The sequence below is a fragment of the Pristis pectinata genome, chromosome 25 (assembly GCF_009764475.1).
Source record: "Pristis pectinata isolate sPriPec2 chromosome 25, sPriPec2.1.pri, whole genome shotgun sequence".
In the NCBI taxonomy this organism is placed as follows: domain Eukaryota; kingdom Metazoa; phylum Chordata; class Chondrichthyes; order Rhinopristiformes; family Pristidae; genus Pristis; species Pristis pectinata.
The window spans coordinates 573927-589782 of NC_067429.1; the positions used below are offsets into that span (position 1 = coordinate 573927).

Sequence of the window (15856 nt, forward strand, 5' to 3'; positions counted from 1 at the left end):
AGTGTAGTCCTCTCCCCCGGCACCGTTCCTGTTTCCCTTCCCTCCTGGTGACAGTTTTCACTCGCTCTAGTGCTGTTTCCTTGCCTGGACTCCTGGTGACTTCCTTCTTGCTGTTTCCCCTTCCCACGATGCTCATTTCATCTGCTGCCACCTTGACTTGTCCACTGATACTCCTTCATTCTCCCCCGCCTCCTGGCCCCTTCACCTGAACCCGCTGCTATTTCCCTACCAATTCCCCTTCCTCCTCCTCCTGTTTCCCTTTTCCCCTCATGCCTTTTCTTGCTTTGCTCTGCCTGTTCCTTTCCTGGTCTCTGAACAATGTTCCCCTTTCCCCTGATGCACTTTTCCGATTTCCTTTCCTGCTGCTGTTACTTCCCTTGTCCCCAATTCTCTTTCTCCCAGATATTGGTTTCCATTTCCTCTCCTGCTGTTTAGTTCACCTTCCCCCCGTTTCCTCTTTTCCACTCCTCCTGATGCAATTTCCTTTCCACCTCAGTGCTCGCGTTGTGCCTGGTTTCTTTCCCCACTGATTATTTCCACCGCTGCTGTTTGTTTTGTTTCCTTTTCCCCTTTCACTGTTTCCCCTTTCCCCTCATTTAACTTCTGTTTTCCACTGATGTTTTCCTTCCTTCCAGGACTCCACCCTTCCACCTGCCTATTTCTCTTTGCTGCTACTGTTCGACTTATTCCCTGGTGTTTCTCTTTGTCCTGCCGCTGCTTTTCCCCTTTTCTCTGGAAGTTATTTTCCTTTTGTCTGTGTGCCGTATTCTGTTTCCCTTGTGTTTGTTTCGCTTTACTGCAGAAGTTAATTTTTTCCTGTCCTCTGATACCGGTCTTTCTCTCTCCCTGACTGTGGCCTTCTCGTTTTCTCCCAGTGAAATTTCCACTTGCCACTGTTTCTTCTTTTACAAAGGTTATGTTCCCCAACACTGGGATTATATTCTCCTAACTGCCCTGCTGATGATTTTGTTCCTTTCCCAGAGATATTCTCCTTTCCCCGGTGCTGTTTTATCTCTGTGCTTCTGCTGGTTACCTCTTCTCTGTCTTGTCTTCCTTCACCCCACCGTTGTCTTCCTTTTCTCTGCTGAATATTTCCCTTTACTCCTCATGCTGTTTCCATCCTGCTGATGTTGTTCCTGCTTTTCCTCAATGCCTGATGATGTTTCCCTTTCCTGCTGCTACATTTTCCCTTCTACAACTTTCTTTGCGGCTGCTGTCCTCCTCCGTTGATAAAAGACCAGTAGTTGATGTCCATGTCAGGATGGCGCATAGTTTGAATGTGAACCTGCCGCTGGTGTCTTCATGCACACACTGCAATTGTCCTGCATGGCAACAGGGGCTGTGGGTTTGGGACTGTCAGAATAACGGAGGAAGTAATTCACTTTTGGAGCTGATACACACTGCAGCCACTGTAAACTGGCAGTGGAGGGGGTGAGTATTTTGGGTGGTAGATGGGGTGCCGATTGAGCGGCCTGCTTTGTCCAAACTATTGTCAAGTTTCTTGAGAGTTTTGGAGCTTCACTTATCCTGACAAGTGGAGAGTGTTCTATCACACTCCTGACCAGTGACTTGTAGACGGTAGAAAGGCTTTGGGTATCAGGAGGTAGGTCACTCAGCATTTCCCTTCTCTGACCTGCACCTGCCGACATTTATGTGGTTGCTCCAGTTGAGTTTTGGGTCAACTGTAGTCCACGGGATCTTGATGCTGGGGTGATGGAGAGACTTGGCAAAGTTTGGTGGCTAGATTCCCTCTTGTTGGAGATGGTCACTGCCCTGTACTTCTGTGGTGCATATGTTACTTGGCATTTACCAGTCCATATCTCAATGTGGTCCAGGTCTTTCTGCATCTAGGGGATTGCAAACAAGACAGAATGACAATGAATATCCCCACTTCTGATCTTATGATAAAGATCATCGGGTCATAGACTTGTACAGCAAGAAAACAAACCCTTTGTCCCACTGACTGCACTAAACATCAAGCATCCATTTACACTAATCCCATTTTATTCTTCCTACGTTCCACCAAGGCCCCCAGATTCTACCACTCACCTACACACTAGGGACAATTTACAGTGGCCAATTCACCTACCAACTGCATATGACTTTGGGACGTGGGAGGAAACCAGAGCACCCGGAGGAAACCCATGCGTTCATTGGAAGAACGTGCAGGCTGCACACACTTGGTGCTGAAGGTCATGGTCGATCCCAGGTTGCTGGAGCAGTGACAAAGCAGTGCTGTTTGCTGCACTACTGTCCTGCTCCAATGATGAAGCAGCTGAGACACCATCCTGAGGAACTCCGGTAGTGATGTTCTGGGGCTGGGTTGATTGACATCCAATATCCATTCCTCTGTTTGAAATTTGACTCCGATCTGTTGCCCACTGACTTCCGTTTCACCAGGACAGCTCAATGCCACACTCAGTCTAACGCTGCCTTTAGTCAAGAGCAGTCAGTCTCACCTCAGTTCTGGGAATCAGCTCCTTGGTCAATGATCAAGATAGTGGTGGGGTCAAGAGCCGAGTGGTCCTGGTGAAACCCAAACTGGGCATCAGTAAATGGGTTTTGTGAGCAAATACCACTGGAAGGCATTTCAACGACACTTTCCGTCACTTTGCTGATACTTGAAAGCTGACTGATTGAGGAGGATTTGGCCAGATTGGATTTCCCCTTTTGTGCGAGCAGGACAAGCCTGAGACATTTTCCATATTGTCAGATAAATGATCCTGTTGTAACTGTACTGGAACAGTGTGACTGGAGGAGCAGCTAACTCCAGAGTGCAGGTGTTCATAACAGCTGGCATGTAGTGTAATCTCATTGTTCTTGATATAACCATGGTCTCATTATTCTGTGGAGAGAATTGAATTGGCTTCACACTGGATTCTGTGATAGTGGGATCTCAGGAGGAAGTCGAGATAGATCCCCCACCTGGCACTTCAGGCTCAACGTGGTTGTGAATGCTTCAGTCTTTAGCACACTCTGGCCCCTTCGGTGGGACAAGACATACTCAGGGATTGAGATGGAGGAGTCTGGTGCATTGTAAGGAATGATTCTGTGAGTATGACCGTGTCAGGATGTTGTTTGATTACTCTGTGGGACAGCTCTCCCAATTTAATCCAGATGTTTGCAAGGAGGATGTTGCAAGGTTGACTGTGGCGGAAGCGACTTTGCCTTGAGTGGATGAAGTGCCGAGGTCAATGTCAGATGGTGTGTCCGTGACACTGCTGTTTCTCCTTTTCTCTTAATCGGGCTTCCACCTTCTCCTAATGCAATTTCCTTCTTCCCTTCACACTTCTCTTTTCTCCTGCTTCTTTCCTCTTCCTCCAAACGCAGTTTCCCGTTGTGTCCTGCTGTTTGCCTTTACACTGACACCCCCCCTTCTGGCGCAGCTGCCTTTACACTGACACCCCCCCTTCTGGCGCAGCTGCCTTTACACTGACACCCCCCCCTTCTGGCACAGCTGCCTTTACGTTGCTCTTCTTGTCCTTTCCCCTTCTGATTTTTTTCCTCTCATTTTACCTGGTGCTTATTTCTTCTCCTGGCCTTCACCTTCTCTCTGCTGCTCACTTTATTCCCCCAGCTGTTTTACCACCTTCTCACTGACGTATTCGACGTATTCCACCATGCCCATTTGTTTTATGTTGTTGCCTTTGATCACCTTCCCTCTGCCTGTGTTGTCCTCTGCTAACGCCTCGCTTTGTATCGATTTCCTCCCCCTCCTGTTTTCCTCTTGTTGCTGATTTCCTTTCCTCTCCTTGTCTCCCGACTGGATTTACCTTCTGTGTCCACAACCCTCCTAGTCCCGGTTCCCTTTTCCCTATCCTGAATCCGTCACTCTCCTCTCTTCCTCGGCCACTTTATTTTTACCTTTTTCCGATCCCATTTTCCTTGATGCCTCCCTCTTTCCCTGATGTCTTCCTCCATTCCTGATTAACTTCTTGTTCCTTTCCTTCCACCTGCTACCTTTCCCCTTGGGTTCGGCTGCTCTTTCTCCATCCCCTTCCCCTTCGTCCATCCCCCTTCGTCCATCCCCCTTCGTCCATCCCCCTTCGTCCATCCCCCTCCTGCAGTTCTCCTTTACCCTGTTACCGTTTATCTTTCCTCCTGATGTTGTCCGGCTGCTCAGACATTCTCCTGTTGCTCTGATCGTGTTTGTTTCCCTCTTCCCCTCGTGCATCCTGTCCCCCCGCTGCCGGTTTCCTGTCCCCCCGCTGCCGGTTTCCTCTTCCCCTGCTGTCTGTCTTTTCCATTTATACTGTTTTATTTCTCCTTCTCCTGCTTGTTATTTATTATTTCTCCTGATTCTCTTCTCATAATTTCAACATTTTCTGTTGAAACCTGATTCCTCTTCTCCGGTTGCTGTTTTCCTGCCCTCCTCCCAGATGTTTTCCCTATTTTCCCGTTGCCATTTCCATCTCCTCTCAGACACTTTTCACTTTCCACTCGTGACCTTTTACCTTCCGTCCTGCTGTTTACTTTCTCTCCTTTTTCTGTTTTCCTTTTGTTGTGATGCTGCTTCCTCACCTCCTCATGCCAAGCTATTCCCTGCGATTCCCTTCCCCTCCGCGCCCCTCCCCTCCGCGCTCCTCCCCTACCCTACCCTCCCCTCCCCTCCCCTCCCCTCCTCCTCCCCTCCCCTCCCCTCCTCCTCCCCTCCTCCTCCCCTCCCCTCCCCGCCCCTCCCCTCCCCTCCGCGCTCCTCCCCTCCCCTCCCCGCCCCTCCTCCTCCCCTCCCCTCCCCTCCCCTCCTCCTCCCCTACCCTACCCTCCCCGCCCCTCCCCTCCTCCTCCCCTCCCCTCCCTTCCCTTCCCCGCCCCTCCCCTCCTCCTCCCCTCCTCCTCCCCTCCTCCTCCCCTCCTCCTCCCCTCCTCCTCCCCTCCCCTCCCTTCCCTTCCCCGCTCCTCCCCACCCCTACCCTACCGTCCCCTCTCCACCCCTCCCCTCTCCGCCCCTCCCCTCCCTTCCCTTCCCCACCCCTACCCTCCCCTCCCCTCCCCTCCCTTCCCTTCCCCACCCCTACCCTCCCCTCCCCTCCCCGCTCATCCCCACTGCTCCCCACCCTCCCCTCTCCGCCTCTCCGCTCTTCCCCTCCCCTCTCTATACTTCTCCCACCATACTGCTGTGTCTGATGTACCTTTTTAGCAAAGTGTTTTCCTGTTTTTCTCGTTGCTTTCCTCTGTCGTTTCCTTTTTCTCTTCCTCCACGACGTTTTTCATTTACTCCTGCCTTTGTTTTCCCATTTGAATGGTAGTTTTTTCCATTTGCTCCTGATGCAGTGTCATGCCTTGTGATGCCGCTTTCCTTTTGATTTTTGTCTACTACCATCTTTTGTCCCAGCTGCTAATTTTTAATTTATCCCAATCCTATTTTCTTGGACTGATGCTCTTTTCCTAATGTGATCTCCCTGTGCCCTGTCATTGCTTGGTGTGGCTGACTTTTTTGTTGCTTTTATTGCCAGTATTAACATTGAGAATTTCTGTGCACTGTTTAGATTCTGACGTGGTTTCTTTTGATGGGAACAGTTCTCTGAGCTACCAGTTCCAGGAGAGGCACACACGAACACTCTTTGATTCCATCTCGTTCAACTTTAAGACATGGATAAAGGACGGCCTTCTCCTGCACAGTGAGGGGGAGCAGGGAGATTACATCACTGTGGAGCTGAAGCAAGCAAAACTGCTGTTTCACATTAATTTAGGTATTTACTCAGTACAACACCATTTGAAAAAGCTTCATCAATGGGGTCTGTAAATGTAGCAGCAAACGCACTGTTCTTTAAAAGCACATCCAAGCACACTGCTTGTTACAAGTCCTATTACAGGATCAGGAACACTGCTTATTACAAACTCCATCACCGGGCACACTGTTGTGGGACCGTGTTTAATGTCTTTGGTGTAATGCTTGTTCTCTGTTCAGGTAGTAGCAGCGTACACCCAGTGATGGGAGAGACCTCCATCACTCTGGGCAGCTTGCTGGATGACCAGCACTGGCACATGGTTCAAATCGAGCGCTATGGGCAGGAAGTTAACCTTACACTGGATGGTCATGTTGAACGCTTCCTCACCAATGGGGATTTTGATTACCTGGATCTTGATTCAGCGGTGAGTCAGGGGCGATGAGTTGGGTGTGTCCAGCTGATGCTGTGTTGAACAAAGATTTAAATTGTTAAAAATTCAAGTTAAAAGTGTCAACAGTTGGTAATGGCTCCCGCCCTCCTTACTGGCTGGTATCTGTGATAGAAACTATAACCACAGTCGGTAGAGTCTCTGTACAGATCACATCACTTCTAACTGCTGTCCATTTGCACCATAACTGGCTACAGTTCCTTGGGCTTTGTCCAGGACGTGCCAGCTCTGTGTTGATTTCTGCCTCACTCTGGGGTCGCTTTTCAGTAGTGCTCATTATCATAGATCTACTCTTTATTTCAGATATACTTTGGTGGACTGATAACCCCCGAGAGAGAGAGACTGGCTGACAAGCCCAACTTCCAAGGATGTTTGGAGAACATTTTCTACAATAACATCAGTGTCATTGACCTAGCCAGAGCACGACATTCACAAACACAGAGCCTGGTAGGTAATGGTCAGACTGAAATTCTAAGTCTGATACCTCAAGTAATTGATCACTTCACTTTTTCATTCATTATACTCCATTTGCCTATCATTTGTCCACTCACTTAACCTACCCATATCCCTCTGAGCCTCCTTATGTCCTCTGCTCAATTTACTTACCTACTTTTCTTCAGGTTATCAGAGGTGGATTCATCTGTCATTTTTATGAACTGTAGTTGTGCCTCCAGCACTGTTCCCTGTGGCACACCACACAAACTGGTAACAACCAAAACAAAGACCCATTTATACCTTCCCTCCCTTTCTCGTTACCCAGCCAGTCATCTATCCATAGCAAATGTTACCTCCTGAACCAATAGCTTTTCGTGTCTACAGCATCTCATCAAATACCTTCTGGAAATCTCAGTATCTTGTATGTTACGTCTTCAGGAAATTCCAATAGTTTGTTGAAACCTTTCATAAAACCATTGCCAACTTTGCTTGATTACCTTGTTTTATTTTCCTAAGCACCTTGTGATAATATCTTTAGTAGTATATTCCAAAATTTTGCCTATGACGGGTTAAGCTAACACTCCTGTGATTTCCCTCATTTTCTCAATTCGAGTTTATTAAAACTATCTGAGTGACCACCTCTTATAAGGTCGCAGGACTCCATCAGGACTCGAGGACTTGTCACCAACAACAACAGTTTGCTCAGTACCACTTCCCGGTGATGGTCATTTTCCCAAGTTCCCCTTTTCTTCCAATTGCTGATTTACAATTTCCAGCAATTTCTCCAGTGAAGACCTTTGCAAAAGACTTATTTAATTACTCTGCCCTTCCCTCATTTACCATGGTTCGTTCCCCTGGCCACACAGATAGCTTAATTGAGTTAGAGTTGAGAAAGGTTCCATTAGATTGGAAAATAGCAAATGCACCTCCATTTCTTGCAAAGAGGGATCTGCTCCCCCCCCCCTTCCCCACACTGCCCATCCTCCCAACCCTGCGGGGGGAGTTCCCAGCTCATTCTACAAACCTGTGGCTGCTGCCCAGGGTTGGTGAGCGAGGCAGAGGGGCAGCAGCAGTGGATGGGCCGGGTTTGGGGTGTGCAGTGAGGGGGTGGGTCAGTTCCTGCCCTGGGTGAGGGAGGGGTGTGTGTGGGTGTGGGATGGTGGGGGTGGGGTGTGTTTGTGATGAATGGGGTGAGGGTGTTGGTGCGGGGGTTGGAAGGATGGGTTGGGGGTGCAGTGATGCCTGATGTCTCCTCTGCTCCTGCCAAGGGTGAGAGTGGGATGTGGGGGGGGGTGGGGAGGAATGGTGGGGTGGTGTAGGAGTTGGTAGGGTGGGGAGGGGTTCGTGGTATGGGGGATGGGGATACAGGGTAGGGCTGGGGGTGTATGGTACACAGGTTGTGAAGGGGTGGAGGTGGGGTGTGTGGGGTGGGGGTGGTGGGGTGTATGGGGAGGGGGTGTGTAGTGCAGGGTTTGAGATGGTGGGGTGGAGGGGTGTGGTGAGTGCGTGGGGAATGTGGGGCGGTAGTGTGTAGTGCAGGGGTTGGGAGGGTGGGGTGGGGGTGTGTGGTGAGGGGTTGGGAGGGTGGGGTGGGGGTGTGTGGTGAAAGGTGGGATGTGGTGTGGGGTGAGGGTGTATGGTGCGGGGGTGGGGATGGTGCGGTCAGGGAGTGTGGTATGGGGGTGGGAGTGTGGGGCAGGGGTGCGTGGTGAGGGGTTGGGTGTGTGGGGCGGGGGTGTGTGTGTGGAGCGTGGGGCCAGGGGTGCAGTGCGGGGATGGGGCGTGAGGGGTGGGGGTGGGGAACATGGGGTGGGGGTGTGTGGGGCAGGGGTGGGGAGCGTGGGGTGGGGGTGTGTGGTACGGGTTTGGGGAGTATGGGGTGGGGGTTTGTGTTGAGGGGTTGGATGTGTGGGGCAGGAGTACAGTGCGGGGGTGGGGAGTGTGGGGCTAGGGGTAGGGATCATGGCAGGGGGGTGGGGGGTGTGTGTGTGGAGCGTGGGGCCAGAGTGCAGTGCGGGGGTGGAGAGTGCGGGGTGGGGAGTGTGGTGTGGGGGTGGGGAGTGTGGGGCTAGGGGTAGGGAGCGTGGTAGGGGGGTGGAGGGGTATGTGTGTGGAGTGTGGGGCCGGGGTGCAGTGCGGGGGTGGAGAGTGCGGGGTGGGGGTGGGGGTGAGGGTGGGGAGTGCGGTGTGGGGGTGGGGAGTGCGGGGTCAAGTCCGATCCTGATCTCCGCTCTGCTCCTCCACAGGGCGATGTCCGGTTCCACTGCCGGCTCCCGGCTACGGGACCACCCTTCTACCCGCTCACCTTCGTGTCGGCCGCCAGCTTCCTGCAGCTGCCGGGGCAGCCATTCCTCCCCCAGCTCACCCTCAACTTCAGCTTCCGCTCCTTCGACTCCAGCGGCCTCCTGCTCTTCACCAACTTCTCCCGGGGCCTGGGCTGGCTGCAGATGGAGCTCAGCGCTGGGCAGCTCAATCTCTCCATCCAGCAGAGCAGCAACCGGCGGCTCGAGTTTGCCGCAGGTACCTGGGGATGAGCCAGTGCTGGTGGGGGTAGGGGTGGAGGAGGGTCCGGCTCAGGTTGGGGCTGGGGGAGGGGACACCACGGGCACCAATTGTTCCTCTCGGGGTGGTTGAATTTCTGCAGAACTGTGACCTGTGCAATGACAGAGAGTTGGAACGGTGGACAGATTGGGCATCGGTCAGGGGTCAGTGGTCATAGGTCAGTGGTCAGCAGTCAGTGATCGGGGTCAGTGATCAATGGTCAGGGTTTAGTAGTAGGGGTCAGTGATCGGAGATCAGCAGTCAGTCTCTCAGACCACCTCTCCCCTTGTCCTCAGGCTATAACCTGACGGATGGACACTGGCACTCGGTGCATCTACTGGCACGAATGGATTCCGTGGTTGTTGTCATTGACGAGCAGGAAGACTCTGCAGTCCGGGTGAACCATGCCCTGCGAGTGGAGACTGGGGACCAGTACTTCTTTGGAGGTGTGTATTACTGTCCCATCCTTCTCATCCGCCGCTTACAGTGGTCACTGGAGACAAGCCACTGTGTTCAGTACTCAGGAGACAACACTCAGATTCTTACAATCCGCATCTCACTGAGAATGACAGTTTGGCCCAAGGAGCCGATGGGTGTTTGTCCTGAGGTCCCTATTCCCAATTGCCAGATTCCCTTTATCTGCTCACCCTCTCCCCAACCCTTGCCTGCACTATTAAATCTAGGTCTGAATAAGCAACTTGTTGCTTTTGAAGACAAGTATCTGCTAACTTCTCATAAGGTGGTTGACATTAAACTTATCTTTCTCCCCTTGTCCCAGACCTTCAGTGACAATACCATCTACTTTGCCCCAGAATCCTGTTATCGTGAACATGTCCATCCACTCCCCAGTGACTTCTTCGGAACAAACATACCCAGTTTTCCAGGTCTCTTCAGATCCCTGTGAACTCGCGTGGTTCTTTGTTTAGAACCTCAACACTTCTGGTGATAATATAGCAAACGGAACCAAGACCAGGTCACTTGGCTCTTTGAGCCTGCACTTGTTTCTCAGCTTCCAGTTTCCTGCCCTTTCCCGTGACTCTCCCAAACACCAAGATTATTTTATCCTAGCCTTCAGTACATTCAATGACTCTGACTCACAGCTTTCTGGGGAGATCATTCAGGACCCCTTTTTTCTTCCTCCTCATCTCTATCTTCAACAGATAACCACCCCCCCCCCATTCTGAAACTATATTCCTTAGTTCTAGATAACTCCATTAGGGGTAAATTCTGTCAGCCACCCTCTCAATCCTCCTTGGACTCTTGCATGCTTCAATCAGATCATTGTTCATCCTTCAAGGTACCAGAAAGTGAAGACTCAACCTACTTACTTCCAGGAATGATCTGGTGAACCTTCTGTGCACTGCCTGCAGTGAAAGTATACCCTTCCTCTGGCTGAAGAAATTTCATGTCTCTGTCCTGAATGCTAAGCCCTTATTTCAATCAGTTCCTCGGCCAGCAGAAATCCTCTTAGCATGTACCTAGTGAAGCTGCATAAATATTTTGAATATTTATAATTACCAGGTAATTACCAGGAATATTTGTAATTACCAGGTAATTACAGGCTGGTGAGCCTGACACCAGTAGTAGGTAAATTATTGGAAGGTATCCTGAGAGATCGGATATACCAGTATTTGGACAGCTGATTAAGGATAGTCAGCATGGCTTTGTGTGTGGTAGGTCATGTTTAAAGAATCTTGTAGAGTTTTTCAAGGAGGTTACCAAGAAAGTAGATGAAGGAAAGGCTGTGGATGTTGTCTACATGGACTTTAGTAAGGCCTTTGACAAGGTTCCACATGGGGGGTTAGTTCAGAAGGTTCAGACACTAGGTATCCATGGAAAGGTTGTAAACTGGATTCGAAATTGGCTGTGTGGGAGAAGACAGAGAGTGGTAGTGGATGATTGTTTCTCAAACTGGAGGCCTGTGACTAGTGCTGTGCCTCAGGGATCTGTGCTGGGTCCGTTGTTGGTTGTTGTCTATATCAATGATCTAGATGATAATGTGGTAAATTGGATCAGCAAGTTTGCTGATGACACTAAGATTGGAGGCGTTGTGGACAGCGAGGAAGGCTTTCAAAGCTTGCAGAGGGATCTGAACCAAATGGAAAAATGGGCCAGAAAATGGCAGATGGAATTTAATGCAGACAAGTGTGAGGTGTTGCATTTTGGAAGGACAAATCAAGGTAGGACACACACAGTAAATGGTAGGGCACTGAGGAGTGCGGAGGAACAAAGGGATCTGGGAGTTCAGATACATAATTCCCTGAAGATGGCGTCACAGGTAGACAGGGTTGTAAAGAAGGCTTTTGGCATCCTGGCATTCATAAATCAAAGTATTGAGTACAGGAGTTGGGATGTTATGGTGAGGTTGTATATGACATTGGTGAGGCCAAATTTGGAGTATTGTGTGCAGTTCTGGCCACCTAACTACAGGAAGGACGTCAGTAAGATTGAAAGAGTGCAGAGGAGATTTACTAGAATGTTGCCGGGTCTTCAGGAGTTGAGTTACAGGGAAAGATTGAACAGGTTAGGACTTTATTCCTTGGAGCGTAGAAGAATGAGGGGAGATTTGATAGAGGTTTACAAAATTATGAGGGGTATAGACAGAATTAATGCGAGTAAACTCTTCCACTTAGATTAGGAGAGATAAGTACGAGAGGACGTGGCTTTAGGGTGGAAGGGGGAAAGGTTTAGGGGGAACATTAGGGGGAACTTCTTCACAGAGAGTGGTGGGAATGTGGAACGGGCTGCCATCTGACATGGTAAATGTGGGCTCACTTAAGTTTTAAGAATAAATTGGATAGATACATGGATGGGAGAGGCCTGGAGGGTTATGGACTGGGTGCAGGTCAATGGCACTAGTGGAATAAAGTTTCAGCACAGACTAGAAGAGCCGAATGGCCTGTTTTCTGTGCTGTTGTGTTCTATGGTTCTAATATTTCAATGTGATCACCACTTATGCATGCAATCTCTAAGGAATATAGCCCGGTTTGTTTAATCTCTTCTCATAGCAGGAATCAACGTGGTGGACCTTTGCTGCGTTTAGGTGGAGATATCAAGCAGTATTCTAGATGCAGTGTTGCTGTGGCTGTATATAATTGGAGTAAGATATTTCTACTCTCCTACTCAAATCTTCTTGCAATAAAGACCAACATACGGTTTACCCAGCTGTGTACCGTGAACATAGAGCACAGACCATCACACCACAGGAACAGGCCCTTTGGCCTGTGAAGTCTGTGCCAACCATAGTGCTAATTTAAGACCATAAGACATAGAAGCAGAATTAGGCCATTCGGCCCATCATGTCTGCTCTGCCATTTGATCATGACTTCTTCATTACCCTAGCTACTTGTGTTGCCCCTTTCAGAGAGCTATGCACGCACCCCAAGATCCCTGTATAATGCTTCGAAAGGTTCTGCCATTTACTCTTACATTTGACCTCGCAAAGTGCAACACCTCACACTTGTCCGGATTAAACTCCATCTGCCACTTCTCTGCCCACATTTCCAGCAAGTCTACATTCTTGCTGAATCCTTTAACAACCTTCCTTACTATGCCATTTTTTTTTGTCATGCAAACTTACTAATCAGTCCACCTACATTGTCAGCCAAATCATTTCTAAATACCACAATCAGCAGTCCCAGCACTGATCCTTGTGGAACACCACTGGTCACAGACCTCCATCAGAATAACACAATCCCTTCATCCAAAATCATCCAAGTAGATTGTAAAGAGCTGGGGCCTGAACAGCAATCGCTGTGACATCCTGTGTCACAACCTTCAGCCCAAAAATGAACCTGTGATGTTTGCTCTCTGGTCACTGTTAACTAATCCTCACACAACGCCAGTATGTTATCCCAGACCAAGTGTGCTTATCTTCTGTAATAATCTTATCAAAGGCCACCTGGAACTCTAACTACACTACACCAGCTTATATACACAAGCTGTATATGTGTCCCCTGCCTTGTTTTATGCTCTGAATATTCACAGGTTGCCCCGCGAGTATGAAGAACTTGGGTTGCTTTTCTAATGCGAGTGAGTTTCACGGCTGCATGCAGCTCTTCTACATTGACAATAACCTTGTTGATCTGGAGCTGGTAAAAAGACGCAAACTAGGGCGATATTCAGAGATGCTGTTTGACACGTGTGGAGTAGCAGACCGGTAAGGAGATGTTTAAAATAATGATTTAATGACATTCCCTTAAATAAACAGTGACTCTGTACAGTTGCATTGTGGGGTGAGCCTCACCCTGAATGAACGATACAGAGGTATTGAGAAGTGGCGGGCTGCCCCCAGCACATTCTCAATAACGCAAAAAGAGGCATTTCACTGTGTGTTTCGATGTATGTGACTAATAAATAAATATCTTAGCTTATCTAATCTTATAAACCAGAGGGTACAATTCTAAAAGCAGTAGAAGAACAGAGAGATCTGGGGATATTTGTGCAGAGTCCATTAATAGTGAAATAGCAGATTGAGAAGATGGTTAAAATGGTCCAAGATCCTGGGCTTTATAAATAGGGGCACCGGTTATCAGAGCAGGGAGATCATAATGAACATATAAAACACTGATTCATCCTTATGTGGGTATTGTGTCTAGATCTGGGTGCTGGGCTTTTGGAAGGATGTGAAAGCCTTTGGGGTGGGTGCAGAGATTAACTGAGCTAATTCCAGGAAGGAGAGACATTTGTTCTGTGGGGAGACTGCAGAAGCTGGGGCTCTTCTTCAACAGATGAGGTTTCGAGAGGATCTGACAGAGGGATTTAAAATTATAAATGGTATCGACAGAACAGATGGAGTGAGACTTCCAGCTGACAGAGGTGTGAAGAAGTAGGTCTCACACAGGGAAGGTGAATAGTGAAGGAACCAGAAGTGACCTGAGGAAAAGTATCTTCACAAGTGTTTTGGGGCTGTGGGGGCTGCTGGAGAGGGATTCAGTCATGTTCAGAAGGGAGCTACAGGGAGAGGGTGGAGCACAGGGCGAGTTGGAATGCTCCTACATAGAGCTGGCACAGACTCAAAGGGACGAATATCCTCTGTCCATGCTGTCACCATTGTGTGAGTGACCCTCACTCTGAATGAACAATGACTGTACAATTACACACATTTCTTTATCCAGAATCCTTTTTGACATGAGGCATGTATTCATTAAGTTTGATATGTTTTGTGATTGACAGCTGCACACCGAACCTGTGTGAGCATGGTGGCATTTGTCTCCAGACCGCTGAGAACTTTGTGTGTGACTGTGAGAGAACTGGATATAAAGGAGTAACCTGTCACAACTGTGAGTGATGCTTCGCCAACTGACCTGTGGATGAAGTGCTGTTCAAAAGGGCAGTGGGAACCATTACATTGACACGTGTAGTCTCTGCCCTGGCAGTCTCTGAGGGGTAGTCCAGAGGGAGCATTAATCCATTTTAACATAACGGTAATCACAATACACACTGTCTCACAGCTCCAGAGACCCGGTTCGTTCCCAGCCTTCGCTGCTACTTGTATGGAGTTTGCGTGTCCTCCCTGAGACCATGTGAGTTTCCCCTGTGGGATTAGCGTCAATAGGTATCTGATGGTCAGAATGTACATGTTGGGCCGAAGGGTCTATCTCCGTGATGTATAACTCTGTAACAATCCAACCAAACTCAGATATTGACATCTGGGTCCAGGACACACTCCAAGCCCTGTGATGTTCACTGGTCCCAGAAGGCCTCCCGTGAGCCAGCACACAATGTGTCCTCCCTCTCCAGAGACACCAGACATGGAAGACTCCTTGAGAGAGGAGCAGGCAGTGGTCTGTAATGGACACCATGATGGCCCATTGCTTGGGCCCCGTTGGCCAGTCCAAGTCCTTCAAACTGTCTGTCCCCACCCCACCCTCCAACCTGGTTCCCAAAGTTCAGGAATGTGCTGCTGAAGTGCAACCAGAATTTGAGAAGCAGTTAGTTCAAATGCTCAGAGGGGCTACAACCTCTCACACTCTGTATGTACAGGGAACACAAGATTCTCCAGGCTGCAGAAATGTTTTGTGACTTGGGAGTTCGTGAACCAGTTTAAAAACCTGTTGCATGGCACAGCTCTTTGCAGCACTGGCCACTCTGGTCCCTCAGGTAGAGGGGTAGGGAACTCTGCTGGGTAGTAGCCCACGCTGGAAGTGCCTCCATGCGGTGTGGAATAGCACAGCGCATTTCCAAGAGATGGTTCAGGTTGTGTGGGGCCTGCTCTTGAGGAGGGTTTGGGGACCAGGGTCTAATGAGCATTTCTGATTGAGCAGTGTCTCACCTGTTTCTATTTCTAACGTGATATATTAATTCTCCCTTCCTCCTTTGCCACACTAACTGCTTCTTTTTATCATGGTTCCTGCTCCCATCTTCTATTCTGTTCTGAAATGTTGACAGCTCTCTATCCGGAATCATGTGACGGATACAGGAGGCTGGGTGTCAGACAGTCTGGAAACTACACAGTTGATCCCGATGGCAGTGGTCCAGCGAGACCCTTCACCGTGCACTGTACAATGACAGGTATTTACACCTGGAGACACACTGGCTCACCATCCAGACAGCACCTGGGAGCCTGCGCCTCTCTGGCCAACAGCAGCACATGTAGTGTAGCCTGTAGTCCTCTCCACATCCTCTCAGCCTGATCCAGCTCCCAAATGGGAGCTTCAGCCTGGCTGGGTCAGGGTGGGGGGAGTTTTCCAGGAAGGTGGGAGATGTTGGATTGGAAGGGGGGCGGTGTGGGTGGCAGGAGATCGGGGGTTGGGGGGAA

General features: G+C 49.5%; 1 protein-coding gene across 1 annotated transcript in view; it reads left to right on the forward strand.

Annotated features, from left to right (window-relative positions):
* Positions 1-15856, forward strand: part of cntnap1 (contactin associated protein 1) — a 152470-nt gene that overhangs the window by 119744 nt on the left and 16870 nt on the right. Inside the window, exons 5-12 of the mRNA XM_052038778.1 lie at positions 5490-5693; positions 5912-6096; positions 6424-6567; positions 8802-9075; positions 9393-9542; positions 13084-13255; positions 14272-14378; positions 15487-15609. Of these exons, the coding sequence (XP_051894738.1) occupies positions 5490-5693; positions 5912-6096; positions 6424-6567; positions 8802-9075; positions 9393-9542; positions 13084-13255; positions 14272-14378; positions 15487-15609 (1359 nt within the window). The remainder of the gene's footprint in view (positions 1-5489; positions 5694-5911; positions 6097-6423; positions 6568-8801; positions 9076-9392; positions 9543-13083; positions 13256-14271; positions 14379-15486; positions 15610-15856) is intronic.